The sequence below is a fragment of the Myotis daubentonii genome, chromosome 1, assembly GCF_963259705.1.
Source record: "Myotis daubentonii chromosome 1, mMyoDau2.1, whole genome shotgun sequence".
Lineage (NCBI taxonomy): Eukaryota > Metazoa > Chordata > Mammalia > Chiroptera > Vespertilionidae > Myotis > Myotis daubentonii.
In genome coordinates, this window is record NC_081840.1 from 162,321,323 (window position 1) to 162,345,508 (window position 24,186).

At 47.8% G+C, this 24,186-nt stretch overlaps 1 protein-coding gene across 9 annotated transcripts in view; it reads right to left on the reverse strand.

Moving 5' to 3' along the window:
* Window positions 1–6,716: 6,716 nt before the first annotated feature.
* Window positions 6,717–24,186, reverse strand: part of NFKB1 (nuclear factor kappa B subunit 1) — a 128,738-nt gene continuing 111,268 nt past the window's right edge. For 7 of the 9 annotated variants that reach the window (XM_059664363.1, XM_059664355.1, XM_059664382.1 and 4 more), the window contains 8 exons: window positions 19,209–19,410; window positions 18,495–18,664; window positions 18,081–18,183; window positions 14,038–14,162; window positions 12,583–12,649; window positions 12,090–12,262; window positions 10,550–10,730; window positions 6,717–7,596 (listed from right to left, as the gene is read on the reverse strand). In XM_059664363.1, the coding sequence (XP_059520346.1) occupies window positions 7,439–7,596; window positions 10,550–10,730; window positions 12,090–12,262; window positions 12,583–12,649; window positions 14,038–14,162; window positions 18,081–18,183; window positions 18,495–18,664; window positions 19,209–19,410 (1,179 nt within the window). In that variant the 3' untranslated portion in view covers window positions 6,717–7,438. Of the gene's footprint in view, window positions 7,597–10,549; window positions 10,731–12,089; window positions 12,263–12,582; window positions 12,650–13,515; window positions 13,666–14,037; window positions 14,163–18,080; window positions 18,184–18,494; window positions 18,665–19,208; window positions 19,411–24,186 lie in introns of those variants that run through there. The other 2 variants (XM_059664429.1, XM_059664418.1) reach the window with 2 other exon arrangements.

The following is a 24,186-nucleotide window of genomic DNA, read 5'->3' on the forward strand; positions in this document are numbered from 1 at the left end:
ACCTAGAGAAGACTGGAGCTGTCCTTTGGGACTGTCCTGTCCCTTGAGGGACAGGGGGAGGCGGAGGGGTGGTTCCCGTGCAGTGGGTTCTGGTTCTGTGATGTTGGGCCAGGCCGTTTCCGCTGGAGCAGGACTCTGCTGACACCCCGGGGAGAGGCGGGGAGCCCTGGCTTGAATTGCTGGGCAGAACCAGGCCGATCTGGGAAAACAGCTGCTGAGGGCCCCAAAGCAAAGGGAGGAGAGCAGGCAAAAGGAGAAGGGTGGGAATCGGAAAACCAGCAGATCCGCTGGGCTGCTCCCGGGAGCTCGCAGGGACGGGTGCCCAGGGCCATGTGTGCGCCGCCGCTCAGCCCACTTGCTGGTGGGATGTGGCTTCCTGCTGCTGAGCCAGCCACCAGAGCCTGTGCTGGGCCCGCTGTGCAGCCCCTCTCCGGGGCACATCTGTGTGACCAGCCCCTGGGGGGGGGGGGGGGGCGGCGGACTGCAGAGCAGGGCCCGGAGCGCAGGGTGAGCACTGAAGGCTGAGTCCAGTCCTCACGCTTCACACTAGCCCAGGGACCTCGGGGCATCACATGCTTGTCATTCCGTGGGTGAGGGCAGGAGTAAGACCCCTCCCTGTATAGCTCTCAGATTGTTATGAGAATATTTGAAAATATTTTGTAAATGAAAACATTCATATTTAAAGGTTTTGTTTTTTTCAAAAGTTCTTTTTAAATCAAAAGTTACAAAAGAACATTTATTTCAAGAGCAAAAGGGAACATTTATATTTGAACAAAGTGATAAACAGGTGTTCTGCAAAAGAAAAAAAGAGTCCATGGCATGAAGCTTCTCACTTAAATTTTTCAAGCAAAAATAAGTTGTGGATGCTTACCTAAGGAAAGGGAAGGGGAACAAAAACAGTTTTGAAATGGAAAAAAACCCACCTCTTTCTCTTTTTGCCAGAGAATAAACCAAACAACCTGGTTGAATGGCACCCAGCATCAACTCATAACCACCCCGAGTGGGACACCCGCCCCCTTCCCCCCCCCCCATGAATTGTATGCCTCCAGGTTCCATCACAGAAACTTCAGCACCAGCTCTGCCTCCTGGATCCCAGGAAGGAGTTCTGGGAGGAGGGGCTTCTAGAATTCTGTGTTATCTGCGAGTCTTCTGGTCTGGAGAATAGTATTTACCAAGAACCAACTTCTGTCCCTCTCCCATTCATCTAAAACTTGGGAATCAAAGTCCTGCCCGTTCTCTGCAGATCACAGAAGGGTGATCTGGCTTGCTCCTCTCCTATGGGGGGATCTCAAGGGCCATGGCCCCTTGCAGACCTTAGCCTAGACACCAACAAGCCAGTGGTCCCTTGGAGGCTGCAGAGCAGGCGTGCTCCGTGAGTCAGTGCCAGGGCAACAAGTCTTCACTGTACTTCCCCATTTTACCTGACCTAATACCCTGGGTCATCTCTGAGGATTTCCTTACGGGAAACTGGCTTTGTCCTTACAACGTAACTTCCATGCTTCATCCTGGGAAATGAACTTGCCTTTGGAGAGGGCCATTTACCATGACTGCAGACGACTTTCAGAGTGAGTGGGTGTTTGCATACCAGTTGGAACCAGCAAGAACCTTCAGGTTCAGCCTCCATCATTCAGGTAAGGAATGTTGATCGGTGCAGAGACTGGAACCTGTTCACCAAAATCAACCCTCCTCCTAATAATGAGAACACAGATAACACCCATAGCCTGCCTGCTCTTAGTGTGGCCTGGGACTAAAGTTTTCCTCCAGGGCAGTGTGAGCGGAAGTGACTCCTGTCTGCACTCCTCTGTGCTCCATTGTCCTTCCAGCTCCCTGGGACCATGACCTCTAGCAAGACCTTGGGAGCGAAGGGTGGGAGGAAGAGTGACTGTCAGCCCGGATCCCTGCATGGCGAAGTGGAAGAGAGACACCCTGCCCGCCCTGTCGCTTGCTGCAAGTGTGCTTCATTCGCACATGGTCCGCTGGTGTCTGCAGACCCTGCAGCTAAATGTTTCATGTGTGCCTCAGTTTCCTCATCTGTAACATGGAGACAAAATTCTTACTTCACAGCGTTTTTGAACAAGTAATATAAAATAATGAAGGATGACCACCCACTGTAGTGCCTCACATGTAACAGATGCTTAAGAAATCTTGTTCTTTGAGGGCTGTTGTGATATTTCAATGAAATAATCATTTTGAGAAGAGATAGTGACATAGAAAAGCTAGTTGACAGAAGTGAGAAGCAGCCCCTATATCCCTCTCATTCTAAGACGCTGCAACAATTTGTGCAACTGGTCCCTTGCCCAGGGTAATGGAAGCAGGCTGTTGTAGACATGCTGGAATCCATAATAATGGAGAAAGACATTCGTTTAATTTTAAACCCCTCCTCGGTGTCTCCCCCAACCCCTAAGCCAACTGATGACCTAGGAAACCAGTGGACAGGAACTTGTTGTCACTGGGACTGGTTTTTAAATAAAGCTGTAGGACTGCAGGGAGGGCTGTATGAGGGATGCTTTCACACTGTGGGTGTTTAAAAAAGATGGCCACAGGGGTGAGTTACTTAGGTGATCTTTGAGATCCTGTCCAGCTCCAAGTTCTGTGATCCTCAAGAAAATAAACAGAATTTTAGTTTCATCTTCTCTTGACTCCTGTGCCTTCCCAAGTCTGTTACCCGGGGAAGCACAAATCAGAAGGAAAATTCCACCAAAAGCACAAAATAAGGAGAAAGTGATGCAACCACGGGTGTCCAGTCTATGAAAAATTCATAGCCTGTTATTAGGGAAGAAAAGCAGGTCATGTTAATATGTAAGCAACATATGCTTGTAGTAGTACTCTCTTTTTGCCTTTTGGTTGGAGTGTAAGTCCATCATCTTTGTACAGATTCGTATGGATTTTCTTTCTCTTTTAAACGCAGCATCTTTTCTTCAAAGGACGTCAGACATCCTTAAAGAATAAGCTGTGCAATCAGATCTGGATTTGAACCTTGGGTGAGTTAGTTACTATCTCGATGATGTTTCCTTATTGTAAAATTGGGGTTTACTGTGTACCTGATAAGACTGTCTTGAGAATATTAGAGATCATTCATGCAAAGGGGGTGGCATGTAATAAATGCTCAAATCCTCCTGTCTCCTTCCCCCCCCCCCCTTCCCCCTGCTAAGCTGCAGAAGGGCCGCCCATGGGGCTGCACTCCCTGCTGGAGGCCGGGACATCCGCGCCACCTGTGACTCCTGCAGGGGACTCAGATGGGTGAATGGGCAGCCGCAGGGCTTCCTTCTGCCAAAAAAGAAAGACGGCTCATCCTGAAAAAGCCTAGGTTAGGCCTGCAGAGTGCAGGGACATCACAAAGAGATGGAGGTTCTGAGGAAGCTATTTTTAAGTGGCTTCCTGCCGAGAGACGAGCTTCCAGGGCAGGGTTAGTTCAGCCCACTGCAGCTTTCCACCTGAGCCGGGCGTCTCCTGGCATGCATCCCCATCTGCTGGTACAAAACGAAAGACTCCTGCCTCAGAGGCACAGCTGGCATCACCTGCCTTTTCTTTAGAGCAGCATGCGGAGGCTCAGGCCAGTACTGAGATCTGGGGGGGGGGGGGGGGGGGGGGGAGGAAGAGGAAGCTTCTGGAACTGAAGAGAAATGCGCTTCCTATTAAAAAGGGGGATGTTATTTTTAGTCTCAGCATGAGCTGCTTAGTTGTTCCTCCAGAAGTCAGCTTCTCTTTAAAGTGACCTTCTGGTGGGGGAACTGCCAGGTTAGAGACCTGGAGAGTGGCAACAATCCACTCTGCACCCAGGGCTTACAACGTCAACCATTCCTTCACTTACTCATGATCTGCCATGTGGGTAGGGCTCGGGCGGGGCTGAGCAGCCTGACTCAACTTGGGCAAGGTCAGCTGAGGTAGCTTGAAGGCTAGTCAGGTGTGACTCAATGGCTGGAGGCTGGAATGATCTTACTTCTTCCCCGCCCCACACATCTGCTGGTTGAATTTGGTGCTGGCTGTGGCCTCAGTGAAGGCTGTTGGCTGACAGCTCCATGTGGCCACACGGCTCCCTCAGAGCATGGTAACTGGGTTCCAAGAGGGAGTGACTTGGGGGGACGAGGCAGAAGTTGCGTTGCATTTTCCGACCTGAGCTTGGAAATCACTTCCATTCTTGCCCCAGGTCCTCCTGGGTTCACAGGGAGGGAGTGGGCCTTCTCCCGTCAGTGGGAGGAGTGTCAGCGGTGTACTGAGAGCCAGGAGGCCGCATCGTGGCCAGATGGGAAGGGACGACCTGACACATGGAGGAGCTATGGGGGAGTGGAGGCATGGGTTTGTTGGAGAATTAAAGTCAGATCTATTTCTTTTTTTTAATTTAAAGATACAACTTTCAAAAACTGGAATAATTAATTGAGATGTATGGAGAAATGGCAATGTAATAGAAAATAGAAGAATTTTTTAAAAATTCACTCATTTGGGATACACTGTAAAATGAACTATTTTACACCATTGAATAGTCTTGCTTAGAAAGGCCTTCTCTGTTTCAAGGTTATTTGTCCATGATTTCTAGTATTTTTATTTTAATTTTTAAAATATATCTTTATTGATTTCAGAGAGGAAGGGAGAGGGATAGAGAGTTAGAAACATCGATGAGAGAGAAACGTCAATCAGCTGCCTCCTGCACACCCCCCACCGGGAATGTGCCCGCAACCAAGGTACATGCCCTTGACTGGAATTGAACCCGGGACCCCAGTTCACAGGCCGACGCTCCATCGAGCCAAACCGGCGAGGGCGGTTTCTAGTATCTTTATGGTTTAATTTCTGATAGACTTGGAAATTATTTTGATGAAAGGAGGAACACCGGAGTTCAGATGGATTATTGCCGGGAGCCGGTCCATGCTTGCTGTTTCAAGGGACCTGGCATATATGGCATACTGTTCTTAATATGTTTGCTCACCTTCTTGGCACTATGTGTTTTAACCAAGGTCTCTGAGAAAGGTTGTTTTCCCCAGGTAGGGATTTTCCCCTGAAGTTAGGGAGGGAATAAAACCCCTCAACTAAGTGCCAGGCGGGTAATTAATCCCTTTAACTACGAACAATCATGCTTAAACTACATAATCTTTTCTCCCTGGAATGGAGATAAGAAACGCCCTAACCTTTGTAATAGAGATAGGATTGAATCAACTGGTATAAATACAGTTGTAACAAGACAGAAACACTCAGAACTTAGAACAGAATCAAGAAGACAGAGCCTACACGGAGCCTAGAGACAGAAGAACTTCGCTGGAGAGAGCATGCCGGAGGATCCTGGAGAGGGACTGGCCTCGGAGCCTAGAGACAGAGCCTAGCGGGAGAACATGGCAAGGGATCCTGGACTGAACCTGACTACAGAAATTGTCAAGAGAACCTGACTAGAACCTGGTGACTGGACCTGGCTGGAGAACCTATAGAACCTGGCAATAGAACCAGGCAAGAGAACCCAACCACGCTGATCAACTGAATGCTGCCTCCATTTCATTCCTTCTTCGCCGACTCCGTCCACGCCTTTGGGGACCCCTGGACCCGCTGGGGTTGGACCCCGGCAGATTATTTTTCCAAATAATTTATGAGTTTGGAACATCCACTTACTGATTAATCATCTTTTCCTCATTGATTTGACATTTTACTTTATCATATACTAAATTCCTATATATTTTGGGGTCTGCTTTTGGACTCAATTATTTTAATCCACTTTCCAATCCTACCAAGATAATTCTCCAACCCATGAGCTCTGGAGCGAAGCGGACCTGGGTGTAAACTCAGAAGCAGCTTCGCCATTGCCTACTCGAACTTCTGAAGCCTCAATTTCCTTGTCTGCAAACTGGTAACTGTACATACCTCATTGGGGGGCTTTCACACATAAATGACTTCACATGCTGTGAACCATTGGTCAGCGCTAGTTCCTGGCGTCTGTGCGGGTTGCGTTCTCTGGGAAGCCGGCTCAGACGGAGACCCATGTGCAGGATGCTCATTTGGGAGTGCCCGGGGCTCTACCCTGTGGGAAGGAGGGGAACAAACAGAGTGCCGGGCAGAGGGCAGCCTTAAGCTGGGATGCAGACCCAAACAGCACCTCAGCCACCTGGAGGGAGCTCTGAGGTCCAACAGCCCTTCAACGGTGTCCTGGGTTGGACGGGCTTTCACGCCCCATGTCAATCAGCGTCATATGGAACCGCCATGGAAGTGGGTGTGCCCTGCGTGGCCTCTGCGCAGCTGAGGCCGTCTGCCAAGTGTGCTCCCAGCGCCAGGCCGACAAGTCCCCCATAAAAGAGGGATCTTGGTTGCACATCCCAGTGGCCACCAGGCACCTCATTCACTTTTCATTTCTCCGCTCCCTCATTTCCAGTTCTTTGAGCGGAGGAGCAGTGCAGCAGAGCGCCACGCTGGCAGGTTCCTTGTACAAGACCCTCTGGGACGCTGCAATTCCAAGCCTCTGTGCACCACGAAGGCATGGGAGCACCCTGGGATGTGAGGAGGAAGGGCCGGGCATGAGATGGAGGAAGGGAGGCGACACAGCCTAACTGGAACCAGCCAAGCAAGGATTTAACAAACCCAGAGCTTTCATTGCCAGTTAGCACACTCTTCTTTTGATAGCTTCGTTTATTTCTAGATCAAAATATCGGCTCTCCAGGGGAATGTGAATGTGAAAACCAGGCTGTGGAATGGTCTTGTGGTTACACAAACAGTATCTGTCTAGATCCAATAAGACGAGGCCATCCATTTGCTTTTCCTTTTATTATAAAAGTAAAATAAAAAATAGCATTTATAAATCCAACATTTTTTCTTTTAAAGTATTTAATCTAAAAACATATTTACAATAGCAAAATGCAGAAAAGGGGAAAAATACCATTTTCAGCACTGATTATAGCCACGTTTAAATATTGACACATCCCAGGTGCACGTGGTTTTTCAAATCACAGAGATAAACCCCATTAGAAAAAGCAGGAAGCATTTTTTAATTATACACTGACCCTCATTTCAAAATACCCCATTTAAAATATCCTTGATAAAATATTAAGAATTCTCTTAATTCTTAATCTGAAAGCACGACTGTGCTGTGGACAGCTAGGAAGAACACCGGGTGGGGACCGTTAGCCTTTCAGTGACAGCGGGCGCCCAGCAGAGGGGCAGCGGCGACACAGGGAAAGCAGCTGGTAAGGCCCCACAAGGCGCCTCCTCTCCCAGAGGCACCAGCCCCACCAAAGGCTGTGGCTGTGGCTGTGGCTGCTAGCTGCTCCCTGCCAGTGAGCCGAACCGAAATTCTTTCAAGAACCATAAGAGGCAGCCAGGTTTCTTTCCGAGGCCTTGAGTCAAGTCCAGAACCACCCAGGCCGGCCGGTGTTCCTTGGAGCACCCCCGGACGCACTTCCCTTCCTTCTTTCGGCAAACCCAATGGAATTGCAGAACTTTGGTTACAGGGTGTTGGAAATTGCGAGGGCTAAATTTTGCCTTCGATAGGTCCTTCCTGCCCGTAATCGTGGGGCATTTTGTTAAGCGTGAGCAGTGAGCTGCCGCCGGTCAGAGAGTCTGTGAAGCTGAGTTTGCGGAAGGACGTCTCCACGCCGCTGTCACAGATGCTGTCGTCTCGCAGCTCGTCTGAGGGGGAAAAGCAGGGAGTCACTAGGGCACAGCTGGGACCAGGCCAAGCCTTTCTTTTCATACCTCTCATTCCAGCCCCCACTCAAAGCTTCCACCGAAAAGGCATGTGGGCTATTTTTGCCCATTAGCTTCTACAAGTCACTACATTCCACCTATACCGAGGGCTTGTCACTGCCCATCAGTGGGGTGAGCGGCCAAATGCACCCAGAGTAAGAGAAAAACTGTGAGGATACCAAAACTGTGAGGATACCAAAATGAGCCAAATGTTTTCACGTCTCTCTTACAACCTAGTCTCACGTTTATCAGAATCCTTTTTGAATTCTCTTGACTCAACGTGGACCTTTCTCTCTTAGAAATCAGGTGCATTTTTCCAACCACTGTATTACCTATTTTATAGCTGAAGTGGGGGAAACCGCTGAAAGTAAATTGGTGAAAAAAGTAGGAACTAAAAATAAGCTATGTAAGCTTATATGCTAGTAAGCACTATACACTGACTCAAAGAGATTTTGGTAGCAAAAAATAAAGTGAGTTTGATGAAAACGAGTCTATACTGGACAATTAGGTCAAACTCTCCTTGTTGAGAAGTGTCTTTATGGATTTGAATGAACAACGTGAATTATTTCCTGTATAGAGAGAGTGATCAAAGGAACAGAAGTCTAATATACCCGAATCAAAATGCCATCTTATATATTAAATTCCAATATTAAAGTGAAGACTCTAATGGCAGTGACATGGCTATTGTCTTGTTACCGATTGATTTATCCAAGCATCCAATCTTTCTTGGGTTTCTCTTATGTGTTGGGAACTGTGAAGTTTTTTAATAATAACTTCAAATCAAAGGCTTAATGCTTTTTAATATATAGCACCCACTCCTTTGTGTGGAAGGAACATGAGGTCATAAGGCAGGAGACATGGGTGATTTTCCTGGTGGTTACATTATTCCCGTCTCAACCTCCCTGGAAGGGCCCCTGACAAGGTGACACTGGTGCCAGAACTGAGTGGCAAGAAGGAGCAAGGCAAGGAGGCTCTTTGCAGGGAAGGGGAAGAGCAGGTTCCATGGCCCTAAGGCTGTGTGGGCTAGTGAGCCAGGCGAGCAGAAGGAAAACGGAGCTGCAGGCAGAGGGGTGGGAGGAGGGGCAGAGGAAAGCCATGTGTAAAACAGAGAACGGATAAAGAAGGGACCTGCCTTTATTGCTCGAAGCCTCCAACAGTGCTGTGTGCAGTGGATTTGTTGAATAGATGAATGAATTGGAGAGTATACAACAGGAGTACTATAATCTCACTAAGGTTTTAAAAATAGGTTTCTATTGATTTTAGAGAGGAAGGGAGAGGGAGAGAGAAAAACACAGATGCGAGAGAGAAACAGCGATCAGCTGCCTCCTTCATGCCTCCTCCTGGGGATCGAGCCCCCAACCACGGCATGTGCCCTGGCAGGGAATCCAACCAGTGACCTTCTGGCCCATGGGACGATGCTCAATCAACTGAGCCACACCGGCCAGGGCTCTCACTGATTTTTAAAACTTCCCGTTGTGTGAAGAACGGACTGAGGGAAACCAGAGTCTGACCAGGAGCTGCTGCAGGAATGGAGACAAGCAGTGACGGGGGACTGGACGAGGGTGGTGGTTGCAGAGAGGAAGAAACGAGACGGCTGGCTGTAGGGAGGTTTGGACCAGGGCGCATTCATAGGAACGCTTAGGCTTCTGTCTGGACCTCCTGGAGCGCGGCAGGGCTTCTGACTGACATGGCCAACACTCAGTTCAAGTGGGAACAACAGTCCCCTGTAAGGAAGGGCGAGTAAGGAGTGCCAGGACTGGGCTCTGCAGGGCTGTGAGTTTCAAAGAGGTGTGCGGAGGAGGCACCAAGGTGTGTGTGCTGTGGGAAAGCCAAGAGGGGAGACTGTGAAGCAGGGAGGGAATGGCCAACTGGCATGTGTGCTGAGAGCAGTGGAGAAGACGAGAAGGATGGTGGGCAGGTGACCAGATGCTGGGCATCACGAGATGAGCAGACCAGGTGGAGGGGGGATGGGCCCCGACTGTAGGGGTCAAGGGGAGGCGAGAAGGCGGAAAGAACACCCTGGGAAATTCTCCTGAGCAGCTCTGCTGTGTGGAGAGCAGAGGGATTGTAGGTAAAGGGGAAGTGGGACACAAGGAGTGCTTTTGTTTTATTTTGAAAAGAGGAGGGTAACCACAGCATGCTTGCTAGGTGATCCAGAGGGAGGGAGAAACCAGGAGTGCAGGGGAAGGGATGCTGGGGGTTAGACAGAAAAAGCATGAAATGGCTGCTTAGAAAGTGGGAGACAAAGGGAAATACAGGACTGCTGGGCTGTGAGAGTCCATCACGTTACACGTTTTATGTGGCGACAGACGGAGCCAAGAGCGATGGGAGACAAGGCCCGTGTTCTGAGTGTGAGGAGGCTGAGGGGTGGGAGGCGAGGCCCATGTTCTGAGTGTGGGGAGGCTGAGGGGTGGGGAGGGGTGGGAGATGAGGCCTGTGTCCTGAGCGTGGGGGAGGCTGAGGGGTGGGGAGGGGTGGGAGATGAGCTCCGTGTCCTGAGCATGGCTGAGGCTGAGGGATGGGAGGGGGGAGAAGCAGTGTGTCGCTGGGTGCCAGTACTGGTTCCCCTGCATTTCTCTCTCCGTCTCTTTTACATTAAAAAGACAAGAGAAATACTATTTACCTTAACCCCCTACATGTTGTTTTGAGGATTTGTTGTGAACCTAAGTAACTCCCATGTAACTGTGACCACTCCTGGGGACAGCCCTTTTCTGAGCAGCGGGGTCAGGAGGGCAGGAGGGAGAACTGCGAGCCCCCGGCGGGGAGGAGACGGACACCGGGACAGTATATTCAGGAGAGAATGGTGGGGAGGACCGGCCATATCCCAAGCGAATGAACACGCTGGCCCGAGAAGCAGGAAAATATCTCAACGCCCTTTCCGTCTTTTTCTCTTTACCTATCTGCTGTCTTGTGGAGGCAGGCGAGAGAGGCCGGGAGTGGGCCTGCGTGGTGGTCTTCGCGGGGCCGGGGGCTGCCGTCCCCGAGGAGCAGAAGGCTGCCTGGATCACCTCGATGGCCTCAGTGTAGCCCATCTGTCCCAGGGCCTCCAGCAGCTCTCGTATTGTCCCTCCAGAGACCTGCAGGGAAGAAAGGAAGGAAGAGTATGTTCTCGTGTGAAAACCGGTGCAGGGAACAGCCAGGCAGCTGTGAACACCACACCACACCCTTCCCTCTCCAAGCCGCTTCCTCCACCACCAGGGCCAGGTGGTCCTGGAGAGGTCGGCGCAGAGGGCGTCTAAGAAAACACTGTCTGTGAGTCAAGTTTCCTGTTTCAGCTTAAAGCACTCAGGAAATTACAGAGCAGTGCCTTATAGTACGGGGTTGGGGGTGGAGGGGGGTGAGGAGGTGGAGAAGAGGAGGAGGGAGGGAGGGAGGGAGGGAGAGAGGGAGAGAGGGAGAGAGGGAGAGGGAGAGAGAGAGAGCGAGAGAGAGAGAGAGAGAGAGAGAGAGAGAGAGAGAGAGAGAGAGAGAGAGAGAGAGATAGGTGTGTGTGTGCTGAGGCAGGGAAACTACCTAGAGCTAAGTGTATGCAGTATCCCTGTGGAAGCTGAAGCCCTGAAAACCACTGAGAAACAACAAGAGCTATCAACACAACTTTCAAAAGAAAATAACTTCTCCCCGTGCTTTTTGATCTTCCAGTTTTAGAAATGAAAATGTCACCAGGTAATGGCTCCACTAGGAGTCACCTCACAGACAGCCTATTCCATGTCCTGGTAAGGGATCAGGCATTCTCTTGGGAGAGGAAAGGCATGACTATTGATTATAGTCTGTCGTGTTTATCTAGGGCAGTGGTTCTCAACCTTCTGGCCCTTTAAATACAGTTCCTCATGTTGTGACCCAACCATAAAATTATTTTTGTTGCTACTTCATAACTGTAATGGTGCTACTGTTATGAATCGTAATGTAAATATCTGATATGCAGGATGGTCTTAGGCGACCCCTGTGAAAGGGTCGTTTGACCGCCAAAGGGGTCACGACCCACAGGTTGAGAACCGCTGATCTAGGGACATCAAAGTTCTGTGACCATCCTGACCCTCTAGGTAGCATTTAAAAAAAATTCCTTTAAAAAAAATTATGTTAGAGATGGGGAGAGAGAAACATTGGTTTGTTGTTTATGGATCCATGCGTTCATTGGTGGTCTCCTGTATGTGCCCCGACCGGGGGTTGAGCCCGCAACCCTGGCTCATTGGGACGACGCTGCAACCCACTGAGCTACCTGGCCCAAGCCCTAGGTGTCATTTTTGCATAAAATCTCCAGGCATCTGAAATAGCCTTCCAGGAAGGAGGGTTTTGATCTTGGCTGGGACCACCCTCAGGACATGGGTAAGGATGGATTTTCTTCAGAATTAAGAGAAAGGGAAGGGGCTGTGCCCAATAGTGACATCAACAGAGCAAAGTCAAATGCACATGGTCAGCAAGGTCAGGCGATGCGTTACCTCGTAATTGTCCATGAGAGTTTTGGAAGGAGCAGGACTCAGCCGGAAGGCATTATTGAGTATCCCCAGACCTAATTTCTGTGCCAGAGTGGCCCAGTTTTTGTCTGGATCGGGAAATTCTAGCAACTGGTAGAGCTGCAACTTTGCATCTTCATTTAGCTGCTTCATGTCTCCTGAAGGAAATGAAGAAGAAACCCGGCTGTCCTGGCTGGACCCAGACAGTCGGCAGGGCGTGGTGGCTGCCACACTGCTCACCCTCCAGTGCCCCCTGGAGGCCACCAAGCTCCTTCACCTGAGCGTCAGCAGAAGCCCCGCTGAGCACCAGCAGCATGTGTTTTTAGTAGATTACAACTGGCTATTCCCTTTCATACCTCCAGGACCTTCTGATTCTGAAATAACCACTGTGCCTTTTACAGAACATCCCGGATAATGCCAGCTCTCCCCACCCCCTCCAAGTCACGGTGTGGAGACAACACTGGGTAAGAGACTTCACCTTGTGCCAGTAAATCATCAGCTGTAAACTCGGGCTCATATGGTTTCCCATTTAATATGTCAAATACCTGGTGGGAGAAAAACACAGGGAACAATTGCACATTAAAGGGACCACAAGGGAATTTTTTTTTTTTAAACTAAGAACTCACGAGTGTCCTTCTTGGGAGGTTCTGGTACCCTGAAGATGGACGTGTGGAGAGAGCAGTCAGTGCCATGGCCCAGGGGGTATGCGGGCCCTTTGGGACTTTGGGGCTGGGGGGCTGTGTTCCACAGGAGCTGCCTGAGAAGGGTTGGAGGACTCAGCCCAGCCTCATAGAGAGCAAGGGCCAAAGGCAGTGCAGGCTGCCAAGCCAGCCATGTCTTGGTCAGTCACTGGTCAGTGAGGTCTCCGCTAGAGCTGGGGTGGGGGGAAGGGGGGCTGCCCTTCCTCAGAGCTGTGCACCTGTGTCCCCTCGCCGACCCCCTCCCTAGGAAAAGGCGACGAGAATGAGTTTCATCAACTTGCTCAAACAGAGGTACAGAAATGCTCATAAGGCCTGGTGTTAGCCTTCTAGCCTCTACATCCTAACTGAGGGGCCAGAAAAGTCTTCAGTTTAAACTAAAAAAAATCCCACAGCGATGGAGGCCTTTCTGTGTCCTCTGCAGTCACGTGGCTGCTGGCTGCCCCGGGGAAGGAAGGCTTGGGTCACTGAACTGGGTTATCTTTCTGCCTTCTGTGGCGAGGCTTCTGGGAAAGCCAGGTGCTCGGTGTAAAAGGGGAACCGTGTGGTCTGTGCCGGGGTCCCTCAGCCCAGTCCACATGGGACACAGGAGCTGCTTTTGGAGGCGGAGCAGCGCCCTCCCTGAGGCAGTCGGCTTCGTCATGCTGGGGATCTGTGTGCTGCCCACCTCCTCCCTCTGGCTCTTCTCACCAGGAGGACCTAGTGCCTGCTTTTCACCTTCAAAGCTCAGTGGTGGTTTGAGGAAGGCTTTAAGTCTGTTTACTTTGTTCGTGTTATTGAACTCCTCAGAAGAATCTCCAGTTTCCTTCTATGTTGGAGAAATCACTTACCAAAGTTCAAGCAAACCGTAGCATTTATTCCAGCTTCAGAAATGAAGACAAAGGCAATTCTGGTGTCAGTTCAGAATGGATAACTCCTGATGTGAATTTTGTGTTTTCTCTGGTCTAACCCTCTCTCACAACTGAACTCGGATCAGATTAGGCACACACTTCACCCTCAGAACTCTGCTGACCTAGATCTCTCATGGATAAGCTTTTCAAGATAAGCACACAGATTGTTGTTGGGGGCATACAGATCTCCAAACAACAAAACCAGCTCGTAATAAGGAGACTTTCTTAAAAAATAAAAGGCAAAGGCTTTGGGGAAGAAAGACCCAGGCAGAGCCTCTGTTCTTACGTTCCCGAACCTTCAGCCCCCCACTGGAGCTGCCAGAAACAGACTAGAGCTACACTCACCTGCCAGTTGGTGGCCATATCGAGAGGTGTGGTTCCAGGCACAACCCCTTCATCATCTCCATCCCTTTCCCACGAGTCATCTAGGTCATAGAGAGGCTCAAAGTTCTCCAGCAGGGGATCTGCTCCTGCAAAGTCAAGTTACATAGCATTAGGTAACCCTGCACCTCTTTAATTTCCAATTGCCTGCGGGGGTCAGATTATATACATATATAAAACATTACTTATTGATATATATAAAAGCCTAAGCAACCGTTATGGCGGAACGACCGAAATGACCAGTCGCTATGATGCACACTGACAACCAGGGGGCAGACGCTCATTGCAGGAGCTGCCCCCTGGTGGTCAGTGCACTGCCACAGGGGGAGTGCCGCTCAGCCACAAGCCAGGCTCACGGCTGGTGAGCGCAACCGCTACTGAGTCAGGAGCCTCTCCCTACACTGCGGCAGCACTACCATGCATTGGCAGCACGTGCAGTGGGCTGGGATGCGCACGAGTGGCATGGCCCCCGGCCCCGATTCGGGCTCCTCCCTGGCTGCCTGCTGCTTGGCTCACTGCGACATCCGTTGGGGAATGTCCGACTGCCGGCTTAGGCCCGATCTCGGTGCCGTTCTCTGTAGAAGGCAATCAGTCTGAACAACTCAGTATCTCAGGAAAGTGCAGGGAACTCAGGGTGAGCCTGCCTCCGCACTTGACTCACCCACTCAATAGTGTTCGCAGGACAGACTGTGATGGCCCAGCCCATGCACGTGCAGCAACTGCTAAAGCTCAAAACAGCAGCCTGTGCAGCAGCAGAAGGCCATCCAGCCACAATCCGGCAGTTGGACATCCCCTGAGGGGTCCTGGACTGCGAGAGGGCGCATGCCGGGCTGAGGGGGCCCTCCCACCCCCGCCATGCACGAATTTCATTCACTGGGCCTCTAGTAAACATATAAACATTTCTACTGAAATATCCAGAGACCATCTCTTTTTTTCTTTTTTTAATATATATTTTATTGATTTTTTATAGAGAGGAAGGAAGATAGTTAGAAACATCGATGAGAGAGAAACATCCATCAGCTGCCTCCTGCACACCTCCCACTGGGGATGTGCCCGCAACCAACGTACATGCCCCTGACCGGAATCGAACCCGGGACCCTTCAGTCTGCAGGCCGACGCTCTATCTGTAACCCCAAACCGGTTACAGCAGAAAGACCATCTCTTAAATTCTAATTTATTTTGATTGTAAAGGTATCTGATGATACCCTATACATCCATGGATACTTTCAAAACAAAAGACTTGGAATACTCTGACTCTCAAACTGGACTCCATAGGATAGACTGAATGATGCATCTTTAATTTGGGGACCAACAATGGCAGTTTACAGGTGCTGGGGTGCACCATCAGGATGAGGGTCCCAAGGTTCGCATTTATGTGCATGTCTCAATTTCCTCTCCTAGTTGCTCAAAAGAACAAAGACGCTTGCTGTCTAGTGACAACATGTTCTTGGGTACAGCATGCCAGGGCCCTGATCACTGAACAAAAACACCAAAAACCACCTCTGCTAGGACGGATAGTGATTGAAGAATTTAGGGTTGATCTTAGAAAATCTAGTCTGTTTCTTAGCCCACAGCAAGAAACACCAAGAGTAACTCAAAGATTAGAGCTCAAGTTATTTCTCAAAGGCTTAGCAACTCTTTTAATGAGAGTTTAGCTTAATGTCTAAGGACAGCAGCAAGTGAAGCACACCCTTATGGGAAGAGGAACTTGTTTTCATCTTGCTGGGAGAACATGTGACTTGTGCTAACTGTAATAATAGGGAGTGCTAGATCCAGAGACATAGAAGCATGGAACAGACTGTTGAACCTCAGAGGGAAGGCAGGGGTGGGTGGGAGTGTGGGAAGTGATTAACCAAAGAATTGTATGCACATATGCATAACCCATACATAACCCATGGGCACAGACAATAATGTGGCCAAGGCCTGGGGTGCAGGGAGGAACAGGTGAGGGCTAGAATGGGTCCATGGGGAAAAAGGGGACATCTGTAATACTTTCAATAAAGATTAAAAAAATAATAGGGAGTGTCTCATGAGAATCAAAGGAGAATCTTTTTCTTTTTTAAAATATATTTTATTGATTCTTTTACAGAGAGGAAGGGAGAGGGATAGAGAGTTAGAAACATCGATGAGAGAGAAACACTGATCAGCTGCCTCCTGCACATCTCCTACTGGGGATGTGCCCACAACCAAGGTATATGCCCTTGACTGAAATTGAACCTGGGACCTTTCAGTCTGCAGGCCAATGCTCTATCCACTGAGCCAAACTGGTTAGGGCCAAAGGAGAATCTTGATGCTATTTCTTATTTCATTATCCCAGTCCTAGCCTGATTTATGAGGCAGTGTCATCTGACAATGAAAACAATGGAGAAATTCAGATGAACAATTACAGAACCAAAGACCAGAAGAGCTGAGCTATGTTGGTTCCTTAAGTGACCTGCTTCATGACTTTGAGCCCAATACTAAGTTTTCCTTTTTTTAAAATAATTCTTCATTGTTGAAAGTATTACATATGTCCCCCTTTACCCTCTAAATGCACCACCCCCCTTCCCTCTGAGAGTCCACACTCTGTTCCATGCTTCCATATCTCTGGATCCACTCCGTTCACCAGTTTATTTTGTTACTTAGATTCCACATATGAGTGAGATCTTGTGATACTTGTCTTTCTCTGACTGACTTCTTTCACTTAGCACGATACTCTCCAGGTCCAGGACCAGGTTTTTCATCTGAGTTTCCTCATTTATCTACTAAAGACACAGTTACTTGCCATTCCTTCCATGGGATACTGAGAATTTAAGATAAAGCATTTTTGAAAGGGTTATAGCTCCTTGCCTGAAGGTATTTCTTAAATATAACCACTGACTTGCCAAACTAGAGGCTTATTCAAGAGAAAGGTGAACTAGACAAAGGAGAAAAGAAAAGGCTGCTGGGATGTTTGCTGCTGAAGCCAGAACATTTATTTGGGATATGATTTTACTTGTCAGAAAAATGTGGTGCCTCAAAGAAGTTCCTACATCTTTCTAGACTCAACTTTTTAAGAAGCTGTTTAACCTTCTCTGTTTTCTTGAATTAATAAAGCACTTACTTTCTAAAAATTTTTAATAACCTCTCAAGTAAATCAGAACTATCTGGGCAGATATGAAATACCAATTTCATTAAATGGTCTTGGAGATTCTAAGTATTCAAGGCAATAGAGATTCAGGAATGAGCAGGACTAATTTCTCTATACTTCATAGGAGTAGAGGATTAAATGGAATAACAGCTGCAGATCCTTGAGAAGGTAGGGGAGAGAAACACAGTAGGGAGAATAAAGTTTGGAAGTTCAGAATGACAAGGCATGAGTCAGAGCTCTGTCAGTTACTGGGTCCCTGAGACTGAGATGAAAAAGTTTCTCTAGTCTGTTTCCTCGGCTATAAAATGGGGATAATACTAATGGGATTTGTCTCAAGGGGTTGTTGTGGGTTAACTAAGGTTAAATGAGACCGTGCAGGTGCAATGCCTGGTTCAGAGTCAATAAACGCTACTAATTTTTGGTGCTTCACACATGATAGTACCCAATATACTATCAATACCTGTCCCGTTTGTTTTGTCCTCTTACTTCAACTTCTAAGAGACCTTTCTTGTAAAAGGAAATCTTTAAATTCTTTCTTATACCAATATGTTTTTCCTTCTGGGGACTCCTGATGTGATGAGACCGTACTGCTCAGAATTCCATAAGGAATTATATTTGTGTTTAATATCTCCTGTCATGGGAGTCCACTAAACCACCCACACCCACAACGAACGGGTGCATTAGAGAGTAAAAACTGACACGACTCTCAGGACGAACCCCAGGATGACTAGTGCGAACAGCGCTTCATGGCCGCTAAAGTGAGATTTGCCATAGAACTTCTCACCCGAGCCTTTCAGCAGCAGGGCTGTGGCTTACAGAAGGTGACAGGGCTGCTGGACTGTAGCTGGGTTTGCATTGCTGATACCATTTTCCACAGCTGACTGCCCGGCTGCCTTACCTGCTGCTTTGAGAAGAGCCGCCATCCGGGTGGAGCCTCTCCCGGCCGCTATGTGCAGGGGTGTTGTTCCATCATAGGTGGTACTGTCTACATCGGCATCACCCTACAACCCGGCCCACACAGAAAATGGTTAGTTGAAGGTTCGCTTGCCCCCTGACCTGTCTCATGGCTCCTTGAGTTGTATTCCTAGCACAGGTGCCCTGTGGGGCAGGCTCTGCCACTGAAATAATCCCCAGTGAGAGCTCCCGGGCAGGGGCGACAGGAATGTCTGAGGCTGCGGTTCTGAAGCCTTGCGTAGACATGAAATAAGAGTGGAATGTAGGGAGAAAGGCTGTCACCAACACCGTTTTTTGAAAAGATTTTCCTAAATAGCCCTTGGAATTTAGCGCAAAGGCAAACAAGTACATCCTTTACCTCCAGGAGCAGGCAGCCGGCCAAGGAGATGTTGTCGTGCTCCACGGCCAGGTGCAGTGCGGTGCGGCCCGACTTCTGCTCCTGTGCGTTGACATCCGCCCCTGCGGCCACCAGCAGCAGCAGACAGGGCATGCTGTTGCTCATCACGGCTACATGGATGGCGTTCAGACCTGCGGCCCAAGCACAGGGACAGTCACAGGGCGGGAAGGCAGTCCCAGGACAGCCCCCTCTGCAGCTGAAGGAAATGACCACACTGATCCATGGGGTTGGAGGTAGGGAGGGTGGGGGGTGGGGGGTGGGGAAGGCTGATGGGTTGCAGCACGTCTAGTGCTGAGAGAGCCTCTGTTCCAGACAGTCTTTCCAGGCGCTGTAAGTCAACTGTTCTGCATGGGAACCCAGAGTCTCCCTTTATGTTCTCAGGAGATACCGTGGGCAAATAAACATTCTCAGAATAAATGATGCTTTCTCCAGTTCACGCCCAGTACTGTCGGGCCTCTGCTCATTCCTTCTCCTGACTAACTCTCCCAAGTCATCTCTGAAGGAATCGGCTCTGGTGAGCAACAGAAATCCTCACAGAGATGATAACTCCAGGTGACTAAGGTTAAAAGCACTTCGGGTGCAAATCAAATAATAGAACACGTTTATCAAACACCAATTAACTGTTTAGAACACAGATAGCGACAGTTATACCATGATGTGTGGGTTTTCTCTTACCTTCCCCGTTGGGGTGGTTGATCAGCAGAGCTGCTTTCCTGTGCTTGAGTAAAATACCGAGGATCGTATCCTGTCCTTCTTTGGCAGCAAGGTGCAAAACAGAGTTTCCCAAGCGGTCCAGAAGGCTCAGGTCGGCCCCAGCCCTCAGCAAGTCCTCCACCATAGCCTCCTGCTTGGTGATTACGGCCAAGTGCAAGGGCGTCTGGGAAGGTGGAGGAGGGGCAGGAGATAACACTGTCAGCAGCAAGCACTTACAACCCATGGACCTGGCAGCCGTCACGGCAGTGGGTCATTTTTCATTCCCAGATCAGCTAACTCCTCACCTTTGCAAAGGAATTACTCCCTGTCCCATATCATATAGGAATGAAGTATATAAACTGGACTTTTAGCCATTTATTAAGATTATTTTTCCATTTACCATTATCAATAGTTTTCCTGTTTCTCATTCCAGCTTACTGATTGCTGATCTATTAACTCATCTATTAGTAAATTTAGTATTCTTGAAATTCTAGTAGGATTCTATCTTTAGCTTAAAATTCCACGTGTTAACAAATCAAATCAAGGCTACATTTTACTGAAGTTTAAATGAACCACTCAACAGAAACCAATGAACAAAGGTGCTGTTATATTGATAAGGGAAATAAATTTAGTTAAATTAAAAAATATTGTTCCATGGATTGGCCTCCGTGAGATCAATCAACAGAACTTTCTAGACCCCATAAAAGGTATCAAAGGACTATCTACTTTATAACTTGGACAATAGCACCACCTCACTAAGAGGGCTCAGATGAACAAACAAGCTGACCTGCTGACACCTAATAGGTAGGTGAGGAATCTGTGTGATTCCCCTGCCCCTGAAGTAGGACCTCAGTGAATGCAAATGTTTTGAAAACTGGGTGTTTTAAATATGCATAGGACAACAGAATCACAAAAGTATCTTTCATGGAATTGAGGTCACTGACAGAGAACAGCAATCTATCACCTATCTAATCTATCTATCTATCTATCTATCTATCTATCTATCTATCTACCTACCTACCTACCTACTTACTTACCTACCTATCTATCTATATAATTTAAAAATATATTTTTATTGATTTTAGAGAGGAAGGAGGAGGGAGAGATAGAAACATCAATGATGATCCCACGGGGATCAAGCTGCAACCTGGGCATGTACCCTGACTGGGAATTAAACTGTGACCTCCTGGTTCATAGGTCGACGCTCAACCACTGAGCCATACTGGCTGGGCAGCAATATATTTTTATACAAATCGGTCTATTTCACAGGAGCCTGTGAAATCCAGCTTGTCTAGTGACAATTTGCTTAATCTTCCCTCTCAGTAAGCAGCTACTGTAGCAGCGCCAGCTAAATGTCCTGGCTGGTGCAGGTGACCACAGCACGTGGGAACTTGGATGGAAGATCTCAGCTGTCTAAGTCTCAATTACACTGATTTATTTAATACAGTAGAAACAAGACAGGATATTTTGACATATTTCAATCCCCCCCATTCTTTTGGTTTTTTAGGACTATGTCATGGTTTGAAATGGAATGGTATCCTCAAAACTTTAGGTATGTAGGCTCTTGGCTAAAAGCCTTCCTCTTGAAAAATAAACAAATAAATAAATAAAAGCTGTTCATTAATCAGAATGCTATTTGGGGAGACGGGAAAAGAAAATAGAATGAGAATAGAAGATCTGAAATGGTCAGATCTTATAGCATTCAGAGATTAGGAATTACTTGTAGTATCAATATAATTCTTTTTCATATCATACAAATTTTTTTACTGTAAGAGAGGAATTGTTTTGTTTTTTTCAATGTTTTCTCCCATGGTCCCACCAAAAGTTTTCTATGATATTTCAGGCTCTAGATCTTAAACCCAGGATTACCTCTTACACAATCACACAATATGGGGACCAAGAAATCACACAACATGGGGACCCATAAACACAGAAGTGATGCTATGCCTGTTGGCATGTGGATGTATGCAAACATTCCTCAGAGCCTAGCAGACAAATGCCCCAGCAGCCCAACTCCTGCATGTATGTCTGAGTGATACAAATCCATAGCGGGGCCTGGGTGAGGATATTGATCACAGTATCATCTACGGAGGTAGGAAGCAAGAAGCTGGCTAAGTGTCCACTGCTGGGAAACAGGTACATTACAGGTGGAAGATGGACACTATGGGATTCTCCTCAGAAACTAGAAACAACAAACCAGCTCTGCACACACGTGTATGAGTGAATCCCATAAACAGAGAAGGCAGAAATCTAGGGACATGTATAGCATAAAGTCAATTTTGCATTTAAAAAAGACATTCATGAAAAACTATGTGTGCGCGTGCGCGCGCACACACACACACACACACACACACACACACAAGTACACGTAAAACTGAAGCCCAAATAAGATCTGTGGGTTGTATCAATGTCAGTTTCCTGGTTTTGATACTGAACTATAGTTATGCAAGATGTTACCACTGGGGAAACTGGGTGAAGGGTACATGGGACCTTCCGGTACATTTTTTGCAACCACGTATGAATCTATAATTACATCCAGTACAAATTAAAGGAAAAGGTTAATGCAGAGCAGGATCTGTATGTATAATATAATGTAGACTATATATGTGAGAATATACTAAAATATCTACCTATTTAAGGAATTAAGGTATATACCTGCCAGTTTTAAAAACAGCATGGGGATGTAAGTAAGTACAGCATAGAGAATATAGTCAATAATCTATATATATAAAAGCCTAAGCGACCGTTACAACCAGATGACCGGCTGGTAGCTATGATGCGCACTGACCACCAGGGGGCAGATGGTCAACACAGGAGCAGAAACCACAGGCATGGAAACATGGAACAGACTGATGAATCTCAGAGGGAAAGAGGGAGGGTGGAGGGTGGGAAGAGATTTATCAAAGATCTTATATGCATACTAGAGGCCAGGTGCCCATGCAGCAGTGGGGTCCCTTGGCCTGGCCTGCGGGGATTGGGCCAAAACTGGCTCTCTGACATTCCCCAAGGGATCCCGGATTGCAAGAGGGCACAGGTCAGGTCGAGGGACCCCACCAGTGCATGAATTTATGCACCGGGCCTCTAGTCCTATGTAATAAAAGGGTAATATGCAAATTGACCCTAATTGTGGAACGACCAGATAACCATTTGACCAGTCACTATGAGGTGCACTGACCACCTCTTGGTCCCTTTCCCCGGCCAGCAGGCTCTGATTGCCCGATGGCAAATAGGGAACTGGGGGTGAGTGGCAGGGGACGCAGGTGGTGCCAGGGTAAGGCTCCCATCCCACCAGTCGCCCCACACACAGAGGGCAACCCGCAGCAGGGGCGGGGCAAGCAAGCAGGTGGGAACAGCCGACCTATCGGGTCCATCCCCCAGCTGTCAGGCTCTGATCACCCGATGGCGAACAGGGAACTGGGGGTGGGTGGCAGCAGTGGGCAGGGCTGGCTGCGGGTAGCCAGGGAAGATGGCCCTGATCACAGGCCAGGCCTAGGGACTATACCCATGCACAAATTTCGTGCGCCAGGCCTCTAGTGTTACAATAACTATGCATGGTGTTAGATGGGTACTAGAATTTTCAGGGTGATCATTTTGTAAATTATATAAATGTCTAATCACTATGTTGTACACCTGAAATAGTGTATGTCACTATAATAGTGTATAATAGTATATGTCAACTGTAATTGAAAAATAAAAAAATAAAGCTCATATGTTTATGTAGCTGATACATGGGAAAATACTTACAAACATAATAGTTCTATTTGGGAGTGGGGCTGGGAAACTTGCATGTTGCCAGGGAGGGCAACTTGGGATTCTCCAAGGAATGTACATCCTTCTGTGTCATTTAAAAAACTATAAATATATATTATATTTATCACAACTGAAAACAAAAAATACAGGCACAAAAAGCCCCACTAATGTTTTATAGGAACATATGCAAATAAAAGAACCCACATCAAACACACTGGAGTGGTTGTCTACGTTGGAGTGAGAGGAAGTGGAGAGGAAATAGAGTTGAAAGGGAATAGATTACAGAAATATTTTCAGAAAAACCTTAGCTCTATAGACTTGGATTATTCTGCGTGTATCTCTAGAGGGTGGGTGGGGAGAGAGATTTGATCATGACAGATGGCCACAGAAATGTACTAAGATTAGAGAAAGGTATTTTGGGAGAATGTTTAAGACGATTGCCAAATAATCCAAATACTTAAGAGAACTGCTCAATTTCTCATCAAGAATAGTTAATAGAGAACCTTTACAGTAGCTAAACAAGAGTCCAAGTCTCAGTGGTTTCTAGCTCTCAAATTGAAGTTGTTGCTGGGTGTGTGTTTGAGATGTAGAAAGCATACAGGGGATCCAGAATCTTTGCCCACTAACAAGAGTAGTGGGAAGGGAGGGAAAAAATAGGCCTGCATTCTCCTGAGAGTCCCTGAATCAGAAGGCTCAGAAGTGGGATCGCCGGGTCAAATGGCAGCTCCATTTTTAAGTTTTTGAGGAAACTCCATACTGTTTTCCATGGTGGCTGCACCAGTCTGCATTCCTACCAGCAATGCACTTAGGGTTCCTTTTTCTTCATACCCTTGCCAGCACTTGTTTGTTGGTTTATTGGTGGTAGCCATTCTGGCAGGTGTGAGGTGATAACCTCATTGTCATCTTAGTTTGTATCTCTCTGATGATTAGTGATGTTGAGCATTTTTTCATGTCACTTAGCCATCTGTATGCCCTCTTTGGAGAAGTGTCTGTTTAAGTCCTTTGCCCATTTTAAAATTGGGTTGTCTTCCTTTTGTTGAGTTGTATGACCTATTTATAGATTTGGGGAATTAACCCTTTATCAGATGTGGCATTGGTGAATATGTTCTCCCATACAGTGGGTTCCCTTTTCATTTTGATGATGATTTCTTTTGCTGTGCAGAAGCTTTTTAGTTTGGTGCAGACCAACAGATCTCAGAGGGGAAGGACG